Below are 22,160 nucleotides of genomic sequence, written 5' to 3' on the forward strand. Positions count from 1 at the left end.
CAGAAACTCTGAAGATATTGCACGTGAGCAGCGACCAGCTGTTGAAATTTTTACATATCGTGTCCTTCCACCTCGATTCGAATTTTCAGCAAGTAAGCACTGGGAATAATCAGCAATATTGAATAAAACTGTGATTTACAGATTTCCCAATAATACATGAAAATGTTGAAAGATGCAAGATGGTAGAGTTTCTTGCCATTACAGCTGCCCAATCATTGCAGCGACGCTAAAAGGAAATAAACTTCAAAACAAACGCATGTTGTTGGAGTTCACCAGTGAAAGATGACTCCTTTGGATTTGACGGGGCGTGTTCATGACAGAATTTCCAATAATTGTTCTTTCGCTCGCAGAAAGGTATGTGACATCAAGTTTTTGATAAAAATATTTGTTAATTTAAGCGTTTTTAGGATTTCACTCTCAACCCAGTCAGGCTGTTGAAAGGAACATTTGGATGTAGACAGTTGAAGGCGACAAAGAAACATTCATGTTTGGATTTTATGATTTGATGAGTGAGAAGACGTTGCTAGGGTTTCAAAGGGCTTTCCGAAGCATCAGCTAATTTCAATCTGCTAAAACAAAAGGGATTTCAAGAAGTTCACAATATTCAAAAGCTCCTGATTGTCGAAGTGAATTGGAAAGGTGATCATCAACGAAAATTGTTCTGCTCAAACGTGTTTCTGCCGCAACAATATAAAATTCTGAGATCATTTAAAGACTGAAGAGATGTAGTCTCAGCGGAGCATTGGAGTTAGGACGGTGAACTGCTACCACACTAAGAATTCAATTTATTATCCCCAAACCTGTATGTCAAACAGGAGATTGGAAACGGAAATTTTATGGATCGGATGATGACAATAAAGAAATGAAGACCTGATGCGACCTTGGGTACATATCTCATTTCTACTAAAAAAAAAACTGGATTCTTCTGAAAGCTAAACGCTGCTCGCGGTGGTAATGCTGACAGAATGCCGTCTTGGAGAAACTTCGAGAAGCTAACATGAAAAGTGAGAAAAGTCTTAGAAGAAACAGAACCTAGTTTCCGATTTACAGACCATCGCATCACAAAGCAAGGCGCGGAGAGCTATAGCATTGGAGTGAAGTAGACAATGACGAGGTCCAAAATTCAAGATTAGTTGGAGAAGCGGACTGCAGATAATGACAATGCTGCCTTCTGTACCAGGAAATGTCCTGTTGGTCAAAATCCAAAAATGAGAATTGTCTCGAAGAAACAAAATCTACTTTTCGATTTCGAGCTCAACCTTCCGGAAATGAGAATGCGAGAAATAAGTATGCGAAGTGAAGTGAATGGTGGCCAAAGTTAAAGAATCTTATGAGCTCAGGCCTTGAGAAGTGGCGAGTTGCAGCTAATGACAACAAATTGAAGGAATTTTTGAAACATACGCATATTGTTGGAGGTCACCAATGAAAATTAAAACCTACGGATATGACGGTGACGTATTCACTGCCGAACTTTCAATGCTTGTATTCTCACTCGAAGGTACGTGACATCAAATTTTTGATAAAAATATTTGTTAATTTTACCCTTTTAAAGAATGAACTTTCAACCCAGACTGGAGAATTTGGATGAGGCAGCTGAATGTGACGAAGAAGAATTGATGCTTGAACTTTATGAATTGATAAGACTAAGGATAAATACTCGTAGCATCAGATAATTTCTACTACTGAGAAACTTTTCGAGAATTTTTCCGTGCTCAGAAGCTCCTGATTGCCAAAGTGAGACACACGTGCTTCTGCCGCAGGAACTGTCATATAAAACTTCTGAAAACATTTAAAGAATGAAGAAATGTCATTTCATAAGACATTAATTCAAGTAAATTCCATAAGAAACCGAACACCTTTAAAAAATTCATTTTTAGATTTTGCAACCTTTTGAGGATTTCACAATCTTCGAATGGAGGTACTTCTGATAGTCGTTTTTCGAAAAGCTTCGTCTTTTGATGTCGGAGGAACCAAAACTTTCATTTACGACAAATCAATCACAACGATACCAATTGGCAGTATAAAGAAAAATGGGTGATTGTCGACAAAGGAGGTTTGAGTAAGTCATTTTTTTCAAGTTGGCACTTTAGTATCAGAGTCTGTCATAAATAGTTATGCGACAACAGTGATAGATGCATATTATTCAGAAATCTGCAAAAGCTACCCGAATCTAAGTAGAATTTTTCAAATTAATAGTGTTGGCTGTGATGCCAGGGCTAATGTCTGTCACTACATGTCATTACTCGAAAAAAACAGTGATTTTTTACGGAAGCAATCATAGTTTTGCTTTAGTATATTTATCAAAATCAGAGTGTCGTATACTGCTGACGAGACCAGCGACTCTCTTTTTTTTCTTTTTTTTTAATGATACTGTCCAGTATTCAAATGGTCGAAACGGTGAACTCTTATAAGATAATGTAGTGCGAGAAGACGTCGATTATGACATCGAGGTTTTCTATCTTCATAATTAATAATGTAAGTTACGAATGTGTTTGAAGTTTGTTTCAGTATTTTATTAAAATTTTTTATCTGCATTTATTCTGATAATGAGTAGTTTGAAGCAATGAATAAAAGCAAATGCGCACTCACTTTCTCGTCTACTATGAAATATGAAACATTTTGATTGGGTAAAAAAGGGGCTACAAAATTTTAACAAAATAGACGGAGTACTTTGATTAGTGGATGACTCGCAAAACAAAACAGAATATCCTTTTAATAAATACATAAACTCTCAAAGTGAATTCAGATAAATTATGTGTGCAAGAACCAACTCTTAATTTTGCATTTCTAGAAAATTATTGCATCATTATAAAGATTTCGTAATCATAATCGACTTCCAAAGTTTTTTGTTTTTAACTTAAAAAACTATGTCTTGCTGATAGTTTTCAAACACTCTGTTTTTCACACTTCTGGTTTGTATTTTCTTTCATTACACTTGTACTTCTTTTCCTCTGTTTCTCTTTCATATGGTGAGATAAGAATCAGTTAGGTCTTGCCTTCGCAGTCTATCTTCTCGCTTCAATTTTTCTTTTCTCTCATTTCTCTTTCAAAACACATGATGTCACTGGTGTTCCGTAGAGAAAACGCGTTTCAAATGGTTATTTTTCAGATATGCTGTTGATTATATTAATTCTAGACGTTTATCATACTTTATTTTATATTTATTCTGTTTTTTTTTTTCAAAAATAAAGTTATTGAAGTGCAATTTTTGTTTATTATCACAGTTACCCAACATCACAACATAATTTTTGATTGCATAAAAACTTTCATTCAGTAATTTTGATATATTTTTTAAATTTGCATTTTTCGTGCAATAGATGTAATCATACCCCCAAGAGAAAAGTAAAAAGTTATTACTATCCTTTTCAGACAAAAATATACAAAACAGAAAACAATTAGTAACCGTACAGATACGATTTTTCATGCATACGACTTTTGAAAAAAAGAAGACACTCTCTGGGTTAATTCACTTTGACGACTGTACGTTTTGTTGGGTTCGTACATACAAATAAAGATTACATTTTGACAAGAAGTGATTTTTCCATTTTCAATCTTGACAGAGAAAAGTACATTTTCTTTCAGATTCTCAACACCCATGTCTCAATCGTCATCTTTATTTCCTGAGCGTCATGATATTATACGATGGGTCTCAAAAAGCAACCCTGTGAATAAGAGGAAATGTTTCCTACCTGAGAAGTTACCAATATCCGATAAGGTATGACTCATTGTGCCCTTGATAATCAATGTGAAAACTTTGTAGCTATATGTATATGTTTGATTACGTTCACTATTGCGTGATCGATACAAAATATACACAAGGTTATATCATATAAAAACAAACGTGAAAAGGAAGGTCAGACTGTATCAAGCTTGTATGAAAGAGGAGTGGTGTAAGATTCAAATAAATCGAAATTAAAGTATAGAATCTATGCCACAGTATCTCTGAAAGATGCGCTAAACATCCAATTGATTAAACCAGAATTTGTGATATAATCCAGGAAGAGTAAGGCTATTGAAATGAACTTGAAAATGTACAAAAACTCTTTGGTTTATTGATCCGTATAAAACGTTATGTTTGACAAGCTCAAGTAAATAATCTGACTCTGTGTAAGCTATTCCAGATTTCTCGCTTTAAAGCTTTACATAGTAGCGTTCACTTATATGTCAACATTTGCCGTTTTCAGTGCAAAATAGCCAATGTTGATTATTTGGCACAATAGTAAATAAGAAGGTTTAATGAATCGTAATTTCCCATCCCAAATCTCCATTTTTGTAGTTGACAACTTTTTTGTAGGATGCCTTCCAACTCAGGTATCTTCGTTAGAATGAAAGCACTCCAGGCATCATTTTGTTGAGAACGTATGTGAGTAGTGGGAGTCTCCGAGTGACCGTGGAGTAGTGAGACGTGATTTAAATCATTGGAAAGTTTAAACTACGCTGATTTCGAATGTATATATTCACTTTTTGCTCTCGAGGCCTAATTTTCCAGAAAGACAAGGTGGAAGTTTAGACCACTACTAAGTCATTTGAGGGCCGATATTTTTCACGCGTGAAAGGCAAAAACAGACCAAAATTTTGAAATCAGCAGTGTTTCTGCTTTCCGATAGTATCGAATTCGTTTCGTAACTCATTCTCTAGTGAGATGAGCATCGGAGTTCAAGAACAGTGACCACTGCGTTAGAATATAAATTATATCATTTTGGTCAACACTATTCCAAAATCTACAACTCGTGCCCTTCTCACGCTGAATTCGTTATTTTAGCGTCCCGCTGAGCTTCTTCTCCTAATTTAAACGTGTTCATAGAAAGTGACCTAATCCTGCCAGCCGCAGCCATGTTACTCAGTAGTCCGTACTCTATAGTGTAAAATATTTAGGAGGAATAGCCTTGGGCAGACAGCTCTATAGAGTCTACACGATCAGTAGAGCAACTCAAATCATAAAACATGTGCTTCGGTTAGGATCACGTGCACTGCTATCTTTCAGATTTTGTGCTCAGATTTCATAACATTTTTTTTAAATAATCGATTTGTAGTTTTACATTGTAGCAGAATACTTGGAAGACATATCACAGATCACAATTAATATTCTAATTTTTTTGACTATGAATTCAATCCATAATTTTAAAATCACAAATTATAAATTTGTCAAACATCTGCTTCAGGAAGATTCTGAATTCTGAAATCATGGATTTTTAAGAACCCTTAGAAGTTTCGATTTTTGAACGCTCTGTTCTTTTAAACTTTCCGTTTCTATCTTCAAAGCGTTTTATCAAATTTTCGGTTAAACGGTTTTGGTCTTTTATAAAAACAGATATCACTGTCAAGGTCAATCTGATATGATGTATCACGGCAAAAAGGAAAGAAAGAACAGAATAGTGGGTATAGACAAAAGAAGAGAAATAGTTCAAACATGTTTCACATATATTTTTCTGTTCGAATAGTTCGTTTATCAATAAAGTGTTTTTTTCGTTGATATTCCGTTTTTCTCTGAAATTCCATTCTGAACTAATACTGCTAACCTTTGCCAAATCGAGAATTGTTGCAAAAATGTAAAACTAGGAGCGTAAAACGGAATTCATTGATCTAGACAACTTTTGAAACATGTGCCTCTTCAAATTGTTTACTTTTTAACATGCTTCGGTTTCTCGTAACCATACAAGACGATGAGTTGGTGTCTGTTTACATTTGGTTTCAAAAAAGTACTTTGAAGATGAATTTGACTTTTTCTGAGATTTTTTCCAAAAATGAACCAACTACGTTTCAAGAGGCCCACTCTTCAGTCTCGCAAAGACAAATGCGATGTCAGATTTTTAGGGCAGCCTGAGGAGTTTCTTGTGAATTTTGTTATTAGAACGTTTCCTTTCCGATGTCTCGTTTCATAATATTTTTCAATAATATAACTAATTTTTAAATAAAACATTAGTAATGAAAGGTATTTGTGAAAAGCTTAATTCGAGGTGTTTGTTGAAAATAGTTCATAAGATTTCGTAAGCGTGATATAAAAAACTTACAAACTAACAAAATATAACTTGATACTTATAAAGTTTTGCATTAGTTAGAACAAATTTGATTGCTGAAATTGTCTTATTTCAAAAAATGCCTTTTTGCTTCTCACTATGTCTCGTTTTTTAATGTTTTTAGTAATATACCTACTTAAAAAAAATTAAATCTAGTAACGTAAAATCTGTGTTAAAGGCTGAATTTGAGGTGATTGTTCAAAGCGATGTATTATTTTTATTACTATTTCAAAATCGTATCATGATATCAAAAATTTACAAACGAACATAATTAAATTTGATACAATTTTTCATTAGTTAAAACAAATTGCATTGCTATAAAGACGTTCTTATATGTACAATGTCATCAATTCTCTGAGTCATGATTAACAAAATGTCATTTCTAATTCTATCCCAATTTTGGGATGTTCTAATTCATTTTTTGCGTTTTCACGCCTTGAAATCAGTTCTTTGCAAGTGACTCAACAGTATTGTGGTATATAAGCATGCATGTTTAGACTTCGGGTCATAGCTACCGCTGTTACCAAACAAGGCCTATATTCAATGTTATTATGCATTTATGTAGTTGGGTTACTGAGTTTCAGTGAATTTGGCATTTTTTGTAATTGGCATTTGCTCTGGAAAAAAAGGTCAGTAAAATTGGAAGTTTCTGCTCTGAATTGAGAATTCAGAGATTTTACAAAGACAATATCTAATAAAATATCTAAATATTTGAAACAAAACATTCCACTACTGTTCTTTACCTTTTTTGTAAAAAATCAAAATGACATAATAAAAAATTATTACCACTCAACAATGGTTTCGAACCAGTTTCATCTTTCATATTTTATTTCTGAGCGTTCTGATTCTTTCATTTCACTTCATTTTGAAAATAATCTGATTCCTCTTAAACTTCCAAGAAATTGTACACATTATTAGTATTCTCAAACCAAATATGTGACTATGAATTGTTTAAAAATTTCTAACAACAACTGACTTCCAAGAAAATGCTCAAACCCTCTTGGCCCACCCCCTCCCTTATATACATCATGCTTGTTATTAGTGTTCTTACATAAACTATTCGGGAAAATGGTGAAATGGTGAAGCTGAGTTTAAGAAAATTGTTTGGAAAATTCGGCGACCCCCATTTTTATAAAACTCTTCTTCCTAACTTCCAATTTTCTTTTTTTCAATTGTGGGATTCCCATTTTAGATAGAGACCAAGTGTAAACTTAAATTTTTGCTTTCCAAAAAATTAGAAGGGTTCTTTTTCCAGCCCCCCCCCTTCTCTATGGGAGACCTGTCTGGACGTAGCTGCAAGACACTCGCACAAAACAGACAAAAAATGTCTGAATGAAAAAGGAGTAAAGAAAAAACCTGTATTTAATTCGAGTTGGTTAGGTTTCCTTTTTTTGTGTCTGAAATTCAATGGTCGAATGGTCGGTCAACCATTTTTTTTTGGTCTTTTTTACTTTTTTTGTTGTTTTCTTCTTAGCCAAGAACCCCTGGAAGGGAAGTGACAGGTAGGGGGGGACACTTCCAGTTTTGATTCTCCTGTTTCAGATTGTTTTCTTACACTGTAATTGAAAAAAAAATTGATAGAAAAAGCAAGTAACAAAAAATGAAAGGTTCTATAAAAAAGTGACAGTAAACAAAATTTTGTTTATTTGAATCCATTTATAAATTAATGTAAATTAGGTAAGATATGTATGGCGAGCCTGCTTACAGCGGCGGGGGTCTACCTCACGGTAGGTCCGCTAGCTGCGACGAGAGATTTTGATAGGTCTCTCGTCTGTCTTTTTTATCAGACGGTGGGTTTGTGCAGAGGGTCGAGCTTAGGGAACATCATCACCCGAGTTGATTCCACCGGCATCACTATTGGTTAGGTATAGCTGCACGCAGTGGACTCAGGTTCCGACTTAACCTTCGCCCTCCCGAAAATTTAACACCACAGGATTCCTCCAACTTGTCATAGCCGTCGGGTGTTGGCACACCACTGACTATGACGGAGTTCCCCGCCAGGAGCCTCACGGCCTACGACCTTACCTTCGGGTTTGACCCCTCCAGCACCGGTCGGCATTCAACCTGCCACTCGTGTGTTCTTCCAGCCAGAGCTCTCTTTCAGATCGAGAGACAGAGACCTTCCAAACACTATGCCAGATCAGATCGTGGCAGGTTGAGCATCTGATATTACCGGCTATCAGGAAGCCTTAAAAAGATTGGCGATACAAAGGTCCCCACTTTGTTGTAGCCCTTTTATGGAGAAAAAGCAGGAATGTTTATATCCTCTTTTTTCCAGGCATACAAACTTGGGGTTTTGATCCACCTAACGACTTTTCTTCCCAAAGGAGTTAACCTTTAGTTAATGAAGAAAATCCGGGGTTTAACATACCTCTGGGAGCAATACTGTCTCAAGGACCAAAAACTTCCCAGAGGGTAAGAAGAACACGATGTGTTTACCTCAAACTTGGGTAATTAAACCCCCCCCCATATGAAACTTTATGAATTTTATTTATTTGTAAAGTATCTTCAGATATGAACTTTGTTGTCTGTTACTATCTCAAAGTCCAATTTTAAATTAATGTGAATTAAGTTAGATATAACACTGTAAATATTCATACATATCATATATTAGTGATGTTCGGAGATTTTTTACTGAAAATTATTTTTCAGATATGAACTTTTTGTCTGTAACTATCTCATAGTCATTCCCATAACACTTTTGTAAATTCTATCCTTCTGTTCCTGTTTTTCCTGTTGTTCCTGACTTCCAGCTGTTCAATCTCTCTGGATAACAATTCCAGCCGTTCGGCATTCTGCTTCTGCTCCAATTTTCCCTGTAAAACACCTCTGCTCCTCCCTCCATAGCTCAAACATGCCGATCACATGAACAAACTGTGGAGTGCTATGAGAGCGGGAGGGGGGGGGGGGTGTTTTGAAAATACACAAAAACGAAAAATGAACGAAGGTGTGGAGGCGGAGCCTAATTGAAAAACGGGGGGAAAGGTTCACTTCAACATACTCTCACTCTAGCCTTTCCCCGGCCGAGACTCGACTGAGACCACAGACAAACGGTGTACGGTATGATCGTGTTTCTGGCGCCCCGCCCCTCTCATACCTTTCTGTTCCGACTCTACCCGATCGCATGGTCTCTCCCTACTTTTCCCAGACCATTCTCCACCCCCCAAGGCTTGATCTAGGGGAGAGACTGTCTGATCGAAAGTGGGCTGGTCGCCGGTTACCCCTGGGGGTTGACTTCCACCCCTGGAGGAGAATCAACTTTTATTTTATTTTCATTTCAATGATCTACACATGGTGGTCTTAGGATGACTAACCATCCATCAACTTTTTCAGGAATACCTTTTTCCCTATAACTTTTCTGCATTTTTTGGTATCATAACTTCTGTTGTGTTTCTAGGCCACTTTTTTTCTAAACCTAAGAATCTCAATCTCTACCGAAACAACAGTTGCTCTAGCTTATGTCAATAATTAGGTTTTGCAATCATAAGGTTTAGTTTCTGAAATTTTTTCTTTGATGAGTCAATTTTTCTTCCAAATCATTACCATTCTACCGTAATCCCATTTCACCACACCTCTTGAACCTCTTATCTCTATTCAAATCGATTTAATTTCCAGACGGTACCCATGGCGAATCCTCACAATACCAGCACCCAACCCACACCCCAACAACAGTTTCAGATGGCACAAATACCCCTGGCTGCATTTTTTGAGAATAATGAGAATAAAACAATGATAAATTCGATGAATCATCGGTTAAATGACATGGATCTAAAATTGAGTCTTATATTAGAGCTACTGGCGACAAGGCTGCCAGATCAGAGGTATAATTTGACTTGTGGTGGAAGGATCTCACATTTTTAGTGGTTTCTCTATTCAGGATACCCTCAATTTTCACATCTCCTCCACAGACGGTCATTTCGGAAGCACCACCTCAGTCGTTTACACCAAGTGCAACCAATTCCACGTCGGATAAAACGAGCTCATTGAAGGTGAGAGATGAGTTTTATATTGGAAGGGGGTATGAGCTATGAGGTCTGAGATTTTCTTTGCATATTTAGAGCTTACATGAAATTTATGACTATGCAAGTTTTTCAAGTAGGGGAGGTACTAGAGAGTCTACTCTATGACGTTATTGAAACAAAAAGTTTTTTCTAGAGCCTGTTCCAGACCGAACTGAAAACTGAAGACTCCGACGGTGACTTGGATATGGAGGGAGAAGAAGACACCGAGGAGCTTTTCGAGAATGAGAGCCAACCAAGTCAAAGAAATCAGTCACCAAAGGAAACCGAGGTAGAGGTAGCAGTTTAGACCTCCCAATATCTGATATCCATGTTCCATTATTCCAGGATGAGAAGGTTCTTGTCGATGGTCCATTCCCAGAGGGAGCCGTGAAGAGAGCCGCCGAAAAGGCCGCCAGAAGTTTCCAAAGCACCCAACCAAAGGTGAGGTCGACACGAGTTTTTGAATTTGAACGAGGGCGAGATTTTTCGCAGATTGTGTTCTCTTAGTTTCATTTCTCAGTTTTCGAAGTTTCATTTCGCAGCCATTTTTTGGGGGTCATATATCCTCCTAATTCTCTTAATTCTCTTCCCCAACCACCAAGATTGATTGTTATCTAATTTGTAAAAGGGCGAACGATTGGGCGATGCGTTCAATCGTTTTTTGTGTAGCATTTCGAAAAAAAAGGGGTTTCTTTCTCCAGTCAATCTCAATTTTTTATGACCATTGTCGAACCGATTGAGAGTCGTTTCACTCCTCCCTTTTTGCGGAAGGTGAAAAAGAGAAACATGGTGGGACGGGGGGAGGGGAGGAAATGACCCTTAGCATTTGGGAGGTTGAGACGTTTTTTGAAATGAAACAAGGTGTTCAAATCGGTTAGGAGATAGTGACGGAGAGAAGAAAAACTGGCATTCAGAAGGGAAATCTTTGAGATCTTAGGTATCTTCGGTTTCATCTTACAGGCATTTTTTGAAAGATAAATTCCAAAAGTATCAAGGGAAGGGACATTCAAAACTTTATTTTGAAAACAAATTCCGCTTCCTAGCACTCTTACAAAAAGAACATAGTAATTAAAAGTAGAAATATGTCAGATTGACATATGACCGCACACAGACACAAACATAAACTGACCTACAAAACCACTTTCCCCTCTTTCCGCTAAACCAATTTGTTGCCATTCCATTTCTATCTCTTCCTCTCCCCCTCTCTCTGCCATGCTAAAATTTGCATAGACAGTTTGACTTTCCATGTTTTGACACTAGGCGTAAAATTGAATAATATCAAAAATAACTTTTATGTCACTTCTGAAAAAATACTATTCACCTCTTTCCCCGTTTTTTTTTTTGTACAATGCGATGCCATCGTTGACTCTTATTGACAATATACAATATATCTATTGCTGTCAGCGAGAAGCGTAAAAGGAAGAGCGGGACCTAGTCACCATACGATTTGGTTCTTTCTCAAAACAAAATGGCTTCAAAATATATTTTTTTGGTGTGTGTTGGCTGAAGAAAGACAAGACATCTAACAAAGACACCGAGACCGTATAGAAAAAGGAACACTTGGGTAGTCAGGGGGGAGACACAAAGGGTTGATGTTGTTTTGACCGTTTCTGACCCTCGTTGGAACATGTTGGCAACACTAGGGATGTGCAATTTGGCATCATCAATTTGTGTGTCACATAATGGTGTTTTCACTTTGTTTTTTTACTTTTTTTCTTGGCGGACAAGAAACTGAGACTAGAATCCAGTATGGGTCTTAATTTCAGAATATAGGGGTTAGGTTAGAATAAAGAATATACTTAGCTGTCCATACTACCGTATCTTTGTTGAATCATAGGGATGATCATAGGGATGACAAGGGATTGGTCAAAGTCTCAAATCTTGTCGCCTTCCCCCCATCCACTAATGAACAGAAGACAAGAAAACCCCCGTCGATTAGTATAAAAGTGCAGGATACCGTAGTCCGTCGCATCTCCCGTACCTAATAGTGTCATCATTCAGGTTGAATAGGTTGGTTGTCCAAAAAAAAGTGATCAAGCATTTTGAAGAGGGTCTAGATAAAAAAACGAGTGTTTTTGTCACATACACACGGTATACTCTTCCATACACACACTCGATAGATACAACTTTGATTTTGATTTCAATTCTGATTTCGATCAACTTGATAACTACCGAATAACGTATTTCAAATCCGGTTTCTGAAAAGAAAAAGGAAATGAAAAACGTTGGGTGGAAAATGGCCAATGAAAAAGATGTATGATTCATTCATCCTGGTTCACGTGATCTCTTTTTTCCGCGCCCGCCGCCTGGTATTGTATTTCTGGTCAGTCAATCATATGGTGGGTCTGCGGCTCTGCGGCTCCGCGCGGCACAAGCAGCACACTCTTCAGGATCACGCAACAAGCTCACGTCAGGGGCTTATTGAATCGCAAATATTTGACAAGAAACGGTTACAGAACCGGTAGCGCGCCTATATGCCCGTGGAGCAATGAGAAAAAAGGCAGAGAAAGGGGGGAAACCCATCAACACACACGTCACGTTGGATAGGAGAGAAAAAAGAGGGGGAATGGTTGGAATAAACGTGTGATGACAGATTTCGAATAGAAAATTTTAAGAAAGGGGTTTGTATTATTCATAGAATCTGGAAAGTCTTTTAGCATAATTGCATAGTTTTGAAATACCAAGACTATATTTCAGTCTGATGTCAGAAATTTTGCAGTTTTCCACGAAATTTTACCATATTTCAGTATTTTTTAATTCTGAAACCCTTTTCTTTATTAGCAACAGTTCTATAATCTAGTAATCCTTCATTCCCAACCACTTTTTTCTCCTCCAAAAGAAAAACAGTCTGTGCACACATTTGCCACATTGACTCAACAAGAAAAAACGTGGAGTGAAAAAGAAGGGGGAAAAAAGAAAAACAGTATAGGACCCAGTTGAGCTCTCTAGGAGTATCGAGTAAAGAGCAAATAGTCATTTTGCCTTTCCACCACCAGAGAGGTACCTGTTTTTGTGACAACGGTCTATTCAAATATTTTTCTTTTCCTCTCGTTGAAAAATCAAGCAAACGATTTTCGGGTGGAATATGAAGAAGAGGGTTACCAAACAGAACAAATGAGTGTGTATGTGTGGATAAAGGGGATTTGAAATTATTGAATAAGAGACTAGGGTATTTCTATTGATCGACCAATTTCATATTTGTCAATAACCAGGTACTGTAGCTATCTTCACTTTGGTTTTTCTTTTTTCCCACGTAATTGCAATATTTTCATCAACTTTGGTCTCTGAACCCTAAGAAACCAGTTGCAAGCCGCTGCAAACCAAGAAATGCCAAACTATCTGGCTTCATGCCAACTTTCCGCACTCAGTGTGCTTTTCTCGAAACTTTCCGCCAAGTTTGCCATCGCTCCTCGAAACTTTTTCTGTCAAACAGCTGATGTCCACCCATCGGCCCTAAGAGTAGGCGCGTGTGCAAACATATGGTAGAACCATTGGTGTTGCGCAAGTTTGTGCTCCTCCCTAGCGTTTCGTACGGCGGCAGACAAAACTCTGTGTTTTCTTTTTTCCGCGCGGAAAGCTGCACCTCCCTTCCCTAACCAATGTGTTGTGTGTGTGTGTGCATGCGTGTTGTCATGCAGATGTACACATAGTTTTCGTGGCAGGAGATTGAGTGCAGCAGCGGGTGGAAAAATGGAGAAAAAGAGCCTGAGGGACTGAAAATGTTTTTTGTACATACAGCAATCGTAATTTTTGTTTCTGAAAATTCTAACACCCCAACCTTCCACTCAAACTGCTTTCTAACTAGTTTCAGGGCAAAGGAAAAAAAAAACAGAAAAACAACCGAAAGTTTCAAAACTCGGAACACTCTCCTTTCCATATTTTCGTGGTTTTTAATCGATCCTAGATTCTGAATACCTGGGAGTAGAGGGGCAAAAAAAACACAACTGAAAAACCACTTGACTCTCTCGATTTTTCGCAATGTTTCCAAGCCTATGAGGAAGGAAGAATCGTTGTATTCTATCAGTTCAAAAACAGGATTTTTTCCACAAAAGAGTGTTAGAGTAAGTGTGTAGGAGGAGGGGGTTGTTTTGACTGTTTTGACGTTATGTCGTTTTTGTGAATTGAACTTGGTTGGAAAAGGGGGACAAAAAATAGTGACAGAATAAAAAACTAAAAACAGGGAAGTTGGTGATTTGATGAATAGGGTACCTGGCTTACAACATATTTTATGAAATGGGGAAATGCTGACTCATAAATTTTTTAAATTTTCAGGTCTTCGCTTGGCAAATTCTCCGCGAGTCGGTCACCGACGATGAGCTCCGAAACGTTCAAATCTCACTCCGCACGTTCCACGGAGAAACTGCCGACCATTTATTGGGACGTCAGCTGCCCAAGGTTTGTTGCACTTTTCAACCCGTCTTCATTAGATTTATTTCAAAAAAAAACCAATTCTTCACCTAGCTGTCAAAAAACCGGCTTGTTTAGTCTTAGCCATCTTATTTTTGAAACCGAACAAAGTTTTTTTTTGTTTCAATGTCGAACTTTGATTATCCGCCGATATCCTTTCGGCACCTCCATGCGATATATACCGTAATCTCGGTGTGATACGTAGTTTTTTGCTGCGAAGGTCGTTGGGTGGGTATGCACACTGGTTGCGACACTTGATTGAAACGAAAAATGAGATAGGAGACATCGGAGACATCTAAGAGGTCTTCTCTGCCTCCGCGCGACGGAAAAGTGCAAACTCGGGGCATTTGAATAGAGAAGTGAGGGGGACTGAAGGAAAAAAAAACCGAAGACAAGGCGCCACCGAATCGCTCGTTTAGAATTGGTTAGGAGTGAAAACAGAGACAAGGTTTAGGTGGCAATGAGACATACACAAAAAAACGTCTTTGTGAAAAATATGTTTCAAAAAAGTGTGAACCAGGAGGGAATGAAAAATGGAAAAAAATTTCAAATACAAAGTTTTAGATCCGTCTTGTTGTCGAGGCCACCATGAAATATTTCAAATGGGATTTGCTATCAACTGAGAGTCAGCTGAGCAAGGCCAAGCTTATTCTGAGTCATTTGAAGAATAACGCCAAGGTTCGCAACTGGACACTTCGTGAGGGACGCCCAAATAGGTATCCAATTTTTTAAAGCAATTGCTACAGAATCATGGAACATTATTTAATATTACAAAAAAATTTTCAGAGTTGCCCCAGCTACTCCACCAGTCAACGTTGACATGGTCTGGAAGAGATATTTGGCTCTCCTCGGCCCAGCCGGATTTGCCGCCGGAATTCTACCAAATTTGCCTCAAAACTTGTGCAATGGAGGAACTCAGAGCCCATCTATGGCTACTATTGATCCTAGCCTTTTCAAAGTTGAATCTTAAAATTTAAATCTTTTTCACTGCTAATTTTTTTTCTAAATGAGTACAACTTCTGACTTCTATACTTGTTATCAGATTCTTTTGTTTTCAATACTAGATTTTACGATGCAAATGTGCTCTACAAGAACAAGAGCACATTTACATCTGTCATATGCCATTTTCGAGCATAGCATTGTCACCCAACCCTTTCAATTTCCATTTCAACCCACCTTTTCTAAATGACCACCCCTAGGTTCTTCACCGTCCCCATATTCAACCTATCTGTTGCCTGTACATAGAAATTATTCTTAAATTATAGACTCTCGTTGCTTTCGTTCCTTTTAAAATCTCTCAAACCTTTCTTGATTCCACCTCTTTTGTGATTGCTGTCTGATCTTACATCTGTTCCAAGATTCTAAAAAACCGCCAAAACCACTTCTTTTCACTTCCAAGCGACTATCGGAGCTCTCACCCCCCAATTTGTCCTTCTCTTCTCTCTGCTTTTTTCAGTGCTTTTCACGTTCGGTCCCAAATCTCTTTTTGTCTTTTTTATTGCACCCCCCGGTTCAAACCAAAACTCTGTTTCTCTCCGCTAAGATTCGAAAAAAAACAACCCATTCTTTCTCTCTTTCACCCATCACAAATTCTCAAACTTTCCGTTAGATTTGCTACCTCGACGAATTCACAAAAAAATCCTTTGACTCTTCCCATCCATCCCAACACATTGTAAATCTCAGAGAATGTTTCTTTGAGAATTTTTTTTGAAAAAAAAACTTTTTATGTCACAACTTTGCCTTTATTATAAATTTGTCAATTATTGAAATTACTGTATAACATTACACTCACAAAACACATTGCAACAAAAAAACAATACTATTGATCACTGAGCTTTTCTGCTTTTCACCTATCTTATTCACTGCGCGAGTCTTTTATTAAACATCGAAAAACTGGAGAAAAGAGACGGTTCTATTATGTACACATGCATATTTTCATGTTTTAGAGCTTTTCAAACAGTCCGAAACAGGAGGGAGAGAGGGTTCTTGTTGGACTCAAAACAAACAGAAATTGGGAAGAGGGGGACGGAAAAAGGTTAGGGTTTGGAATTGAAATGCAAATTTTTTGAGCGATGACAACATTGGGAACGGTTTGGATAAAATATGATTCAAGGGACTGGAGTTCAATAGGCTCCAACATTTTTTCCTTATTCAAAAATTTTAGTACGGAATATATGTATCCGTTTAAAAAAGACGGCACTAAAATGTAAAATAATCAGAAAATACAAAAATTTTAAAGTTTTGCTTTTCCAAAGTTCGAATTTAAACTAATAGTAAATAGTCTGTTGCAATTAAGATCCCAAAAATTTCTAATTTCTACTACTAAATTATTTTTGACCATACTTGCGAAAATATCGGCCCGGCCTTTTCAAAAATTGTGCACAATTTTCTCACAACACTTTTTTGAAACTTTTAGAAATTTTAATCAAAAATTGTATTGAAAATCCTGTGCACGCTTGATTTTTTATCGATATTCGACAAAATAGTCAAAAATTCGGCTATTTTTCAAAAAAATCGAAAACATTTCAAAACATCGTATTTCTGTACTGAGACCCGGCCCATTCCAAATCTGTTTTAGACTTTTCATATTCTATATTCATTTCAGATTTTGCCTGTACTCCTGACTACCAATAATTCCAATTTCGATCTTCTCATCATCCGTTCCATTCCTCTCCTCACTGTACATTTTGTATTGTTTACCATATCATCTTTCGTTTTTTTTCCTTCATCATCTCCTTTCTGCCAAAACATTTTATTTGTGAAAGAATGATGATGGGGGGAAAACATGAAGAAATGCATACACGCATAAGCCTTGATCTCGTCCTCGTCTCGACCACCAAACATTTTGAGCCAACAAAAACCGGTGCCAAAACACTGCTCTGAAGAGTTTTTGCAACGGTGGGGTGGGGGGTGCCCGCGGGTCCAGTGTAATACCAACAGAGAGGATGGCCGAGGGGTGGTCGTGACATAATAATAATAATACAAAAATATTATTATTATTCCAGAGAGGAAGGGGGAGAGTTGCGCAAGAAAAAGGGGGTAGGGGGGGGGGGGGGGGGGGGTGAGAGCAGAAGAGCAGCAAAAGGTGGGCAAACACACGCATGAACCAACCCGCCAAAACACCTTGGTTTTCTTTTTGTTGGGAGAGAGAGAGTAGTGGCTCATCTTTTTTGCTCCGTTGTTATTCGGTGCACAAATATTTGGCCTTTTTATCCCTGGTGTGCTCTTTCAGACGAACACACGTCTGGAAGAACTTGTTTTTGTTATGGTACAAAAACATACAGTTTTCAAAGTGAAGAGCACTGGAATGAGACTCGCAAAAAAGTAAATAGAGAGAGAGATCGGAAGGAAATGGCACAATTGGCTTTTTCAGGGTTTATTACATAGAGATCCATTATTACAACTCCTTATCATTACTGTCATTTAAAAAACAGCTGGCATCACCATGTTTTAAAGCATTTTGTGCACAAAGTTGCTTGAAAAGATCATCTACACGTAACTTCTTCAGGAACCACTCTTCAATAACGTCCTCATAGTCTTCCAGTAACGATTCACATCCTTGGCGTAGCGCGAAAATCTCGGCAGACGGTTGGTCCCACATCTCGTACGGCATTCCAAGCTCGACCTGAAAATATGTTTTTCATATGTTTTATGTTTTCTTTCCAAAAACTACACAAAACTTGCTAAAGCCTCAATTTCTCAATTTTCCAAAACCTGGTAACGTCACAGAAAAACCCTTGGTGAATCATCTTTTCTATGCAAAACTCATAAAATGAAAAAAAAGTGTGCTTCATTAGTTTCCAGATTTTCAGTTTGACCACCCTGCCTTTTTACTAAGGGGAGGAGAAAAACCACTTTAGGATACTGTAAGTGTTGTACTTTCTGCGTAGTAGTTTAGCGATGTAACCCAATTCAGAACATACAAAAAGAGGGAAGAAGTGTCTACCCACACCGAAATTTTCACTTTATCTCGCATGAGATGACTTACAACAACATAAATTCATTTCATTCGGTCAAATTGTTTTTCGTATGTGACTGTGCGTATAGATTCATAATTGGTAGGTGCCCCACACGCAGTTCCACCCAGTGTGTGTGCATGACAGCGAAAAAAGGCCATTTCGCAACAATAGAGACATTTCATTTTGGCGCATTTCAACACATTAGGCAAGTGGGGGGTGTCCTAGAGAAACGAAACGAAACCAGTTTAGCGCGATGAGAATCCACGAGAAGTCCATTATATCCTCTCACTCTCCGCTTTCGTGTACCTATCCCCCCCTCCCCCCATCTCTCTACATCATAATTATGGAGGTAACTACACCATTTCGGATATGTTCCATTTTGGAAAATGTTGCGATTAGCGAGTAAGGTGAAGTGAGAGGAACAGTGAGAGTCCGGTAAACTTTTTGGTGGGGGCGGTTGTTTAATGGATTTCAATTACCTACGTCCACTTCATACCGACACACTGTTTGGGATTTTTGATTCGAATGAACAAGAGGATACAAGATGGTGGGGGGACCAGCAAAAATAGTAAAACTGAATCGGAGAATAGTCAGGAATTACGGAATTACGGTTTCAGCACTGATATGGCTAAGCTGACATAAAGAAAGTCTTGTGATAAACTGAATGAAGACGTGATTCAGATCTTACAACAGGTACCAGAGTCAATTCAAGAAGAATTCAGAAGACGTCGAAAATTGCTCAGAATTAGAAAGATGGGCTCAAAACACAGATTTCGATATTGAAATATTTGACTCTGTTTGATTATAGAGGACCGAAGTCGAAATAGTGGGCCCAAATCGGAATGGCTTTTTGATTTCGGCCCGCTATTTTCCCTTTGGGCCCGCTGATTTCACTTTGGGCCCGCATTTTGACTTAGGGCCGCTATTTTCACTTTCGGCTTGCTATCTTTACATTGGCCCGGTATAGTCGAATCGAGCCAGATATTTCAGTTATTGCACTTTTACTATTTTTATCAAATTTTTTGCTTTGGAGGTCTCAAAAACATACTAAATTTCAAAAAATTAGAGATTTGTAGGTGAATTCGCTATCAGGTGAATCTAAACAAAAATTACACCAACGACTACCAAAGTCTCTCCAATTGCACCCCTTCCAATTTCTTCGAACTCGTATTCAGTATCCTATTTCCTTTGAACCCCCATTCTCTGTTTTTCCCTTCTCACTAAAACAATCAAGATAGAAGGGTGTGAAAAAGAGCAAAAAAAGTGAAAGAAAGAAGTCTCAGGAAATCGGCAATGAATCTTCTTCTCCTCAGGGATTCACAACAATGAGATGAGATTAAAGCAGAAGGTCTGCGTTTGCCCTTTTATCGGAATTGAGCTCATCAGGAAATGCATTTTTTGTTTCAGTTTATTGCTGTTGTTTATTACTTAACGTGAGCGTTTTCTCTTATTTTGGAATTTGGATATATTTTTGGTTTCTTTTCACTATTTAAAATTCTAAGAATTCTAAAAACGTCACAAAACAGACATCATGTCATCATATAGCCAATTTTGACTACAAGTCGTTTCTGACCTTGCGCTTGAGGCTATCTGTTATTTTTTTCAAACAGTTTGGTTTTATGAATTTCATTCGCCATTTTGAATCTTCTTAAAATTCAAATTTTATGAAATCAAATACTGACCTTCACTCCTTTGTCTCTCATTTGTTTCAATGTCTCAATTGTTTTTGACGGTGCCCTTGAAAAGCGTTCCAGGTCGGTTTTCTCTTTATGAATCTGAAAAAAGTCGTTTTAGGTATGTCAGAAGTTTTTGTTCAGTGAGTTTTCGCGATACTAAGTTTTTGTGAAAATCTGTAGCAGACTTTTTTTTTAATTTCAAAATCAAAATTTTTCAAACTTTTCACTTTCTGTCAATTTTTTACCGCTTTTTATGATTTTTGGTTCTAATCAAAGCTGAAAATTTGAACTTTCAGAAAATTCTAATTTTGAACATTATATTCCTTAACTCGCGCTCAAACGGTCAGTGTCAGTCGACTGTTATGCCTCATATTAGGTTTAGACCTCCCGCTAGACCTCCCGCTAGGGTTTTACAAATAAATTTATAAATAATATCTATTTCAAGCTATTGGCCCACTACTTCATCATTTTTCAATGTTTCTTTGTCAAGACTCACCTTAAACTCATTGAACCCCAAACAAATCTTCTCCGTGATATCCGCAAATTCCGACGAGACCCTCTGAAATTTTTCACTATACGAAATACAATTTTTCTTGAAAAAACTGAGATTATAGCCGCAAAATTGTATCTGTTTGTTTTCAGACTGAGGTTAAGACGTTTGGGAAGATTCTACCTTGCCATTCTCTTCTTGATGTTAAGTTTACGAAAAGAATAATGAATATTTTGTATGGTAGACAGAAAATGTTGTCGAAACAACAAAAATCACAACAAAATTATGGGCAAAACAGTAATTTGTATGTTTTCTGACTGCTCTTTGAAATTTTTCTAGAAAACTCACCTTATGAACTCTAGCGGCTTGACTGTCGAATTCGATACTAACCAATGCACATATTTCGCATTTTGTGGGCATAAATGTGTTGTCTGAAAGCAAAAGTAGTGATAATTTCTTATAAAAGAAAAGAAACGCTTACCAGTTTCACAATTTCCGGCGATAAGAAGTATTAACAGGGGAAATATCCGCATTTTGTGGCAAGAAGTAAAGGAAAATATGTGAAAAAAGAGTAGATTTATGGGCTATAGCATAGCTTCCGCTTTTTTTTACTGCTTACCGGAAATTACTTTTTTAAACCTCTAAAATTCCGGATAAAAAGTAAAACGTGCTAAATAGCAGAGAGGGTGTAAAACTGGAGTGTCGTTGTGAGAAAAGAAGGGATAGCCGAGGGAAGGGGTCACTCTTCGGACCAACGAAGCAGCTGTCACTTGCTTAGAGGGCATCGGATAACATGTTTCGTGAGAGAGACGCAGAATTTGAGGGTCAAGATTTTTGATGAGGAGAACGGGGGAAGAAGAGACAAAGAACATGTTGGTACGGCCGGGAGAAGGTGACATAAGACATTGTTTGGCGGGTTTGAGAAGAATAATAGGAAAATTGAGATAACATGTTTTTTTTTCAGAAGAACAACATCTCAAAAACATTATACTGCACTAAGTCAGTCAATTTAATAGAAATTGAAAATTGATGCTTTTTAGACCTGCTAACGGTCAAAATACTTTTTAGTGCTTTATCTAAACTAAAAATCTATTGAAGCGTCCTACCTTTTTGTGTAAATACACAAAAACTCCTAAAAAACAAATTTTCGACGATGTTTACTTATCGTTAGCATGTTTGAGTGTCGAAAATAGTAATTTTTAAAAGTTTCAAGTTACATTGATTGAGAAGGTGCAAAGCTATAACCTTTTGTCAACCTTGTACGACAAATTTATGAATTTTCTTGTATTTTTAATTGGTTTAACATAATTTTTCATGAAAATCAATGGTAGAATTACACAAAAATGATTTTAGCAGAACTGCTAGTCACTACAACTATTCTTACAAGTAACACTGGCACGTCCGAAATGTTTTTGTTGTATATGAAGCGAGGAAACTGGTTTGAAACCAGTTTGGATGTCAATTGCTTCTCGCTTTCTATCGCTTTGCAATTGCAGAACACAGCTGCAGGATGATATAATGAGAGAGTAGAGATTTTTTAAGAAAAAAAAAAGAAAACCTTTGACCGTCGAATTGGGAAAAACTATATAACCTATTTGAAAGTTACTGAT

At 37.4% G+C, this 22,160-nt stretch overlaps 2 protein-coding genes across 2 annotated transcripts; one reads left to right on the forward strand and one right to left on the reverse strand.

The window, feature by feature from the left end:
• Positions 1 to 9,641: 9,641 nt before the first annotated feature.
• On the forward strand, positions 9,642 to 15,395 carry GCK72_025910 (uncharacterized protein; the record flags this gene model as incomplete). The annotated part of the gene is made up of 7 exons (XM_053736549.1): positions 9,642 to 9,838; positions 9,895 to 10,006; positions 10,185 to 10,313; positions 10,364 to 10,459; positions 14,291 to 14,413; positions 14,990 to 15,141; positions 15,212 to 15,395. 7 exons carry the CDS (start codon positions 9,642 to 9,644, stop codon positions 15,393 to 15,395), a joined length of 993 nt encoding a protein of 330 aa, XP_053580115.1.
• A 2,427-nt stretch (positions 15,396 to 17,822) lies between these two features.
• On the reverse strand, positions 17,823 to 20,970 carry GCK72_025911 (uncharacterized protein; the record flags this gene model as incomplete). The annotated part of the gene is made up of 4 exons (XM_053736550.1): positions 17,823 to 18,050; positions 20,067 to 20,159; positions 20,557 to 20,619; positions 20,899 to 20,970. The coding sequence occupies 4 exons, from the start codon at positions 20,968 to 20,970 to the stop codon at positions 17,823 to 17,825; spliced, it is 456 nt and encodes a 151-aa protein (XP_053580116.1).
• Positions 20,971 to 22,160: the final 1,190 nt, after the last annotated feature.

This window comes from Caenorhabditis remanei, chromosome X (genome assembly GCF_010183535.1).
Source record: "Caenorhabditis remanei strain PX506 chromosome X, whole genome shotgun sequence".
NCBI lineage: Eukaryota > Metazoa > Nematoda > Chromadorea > Rhabditida > Rhabditidae > Caenorhabditis > Caenorhabditis remanei.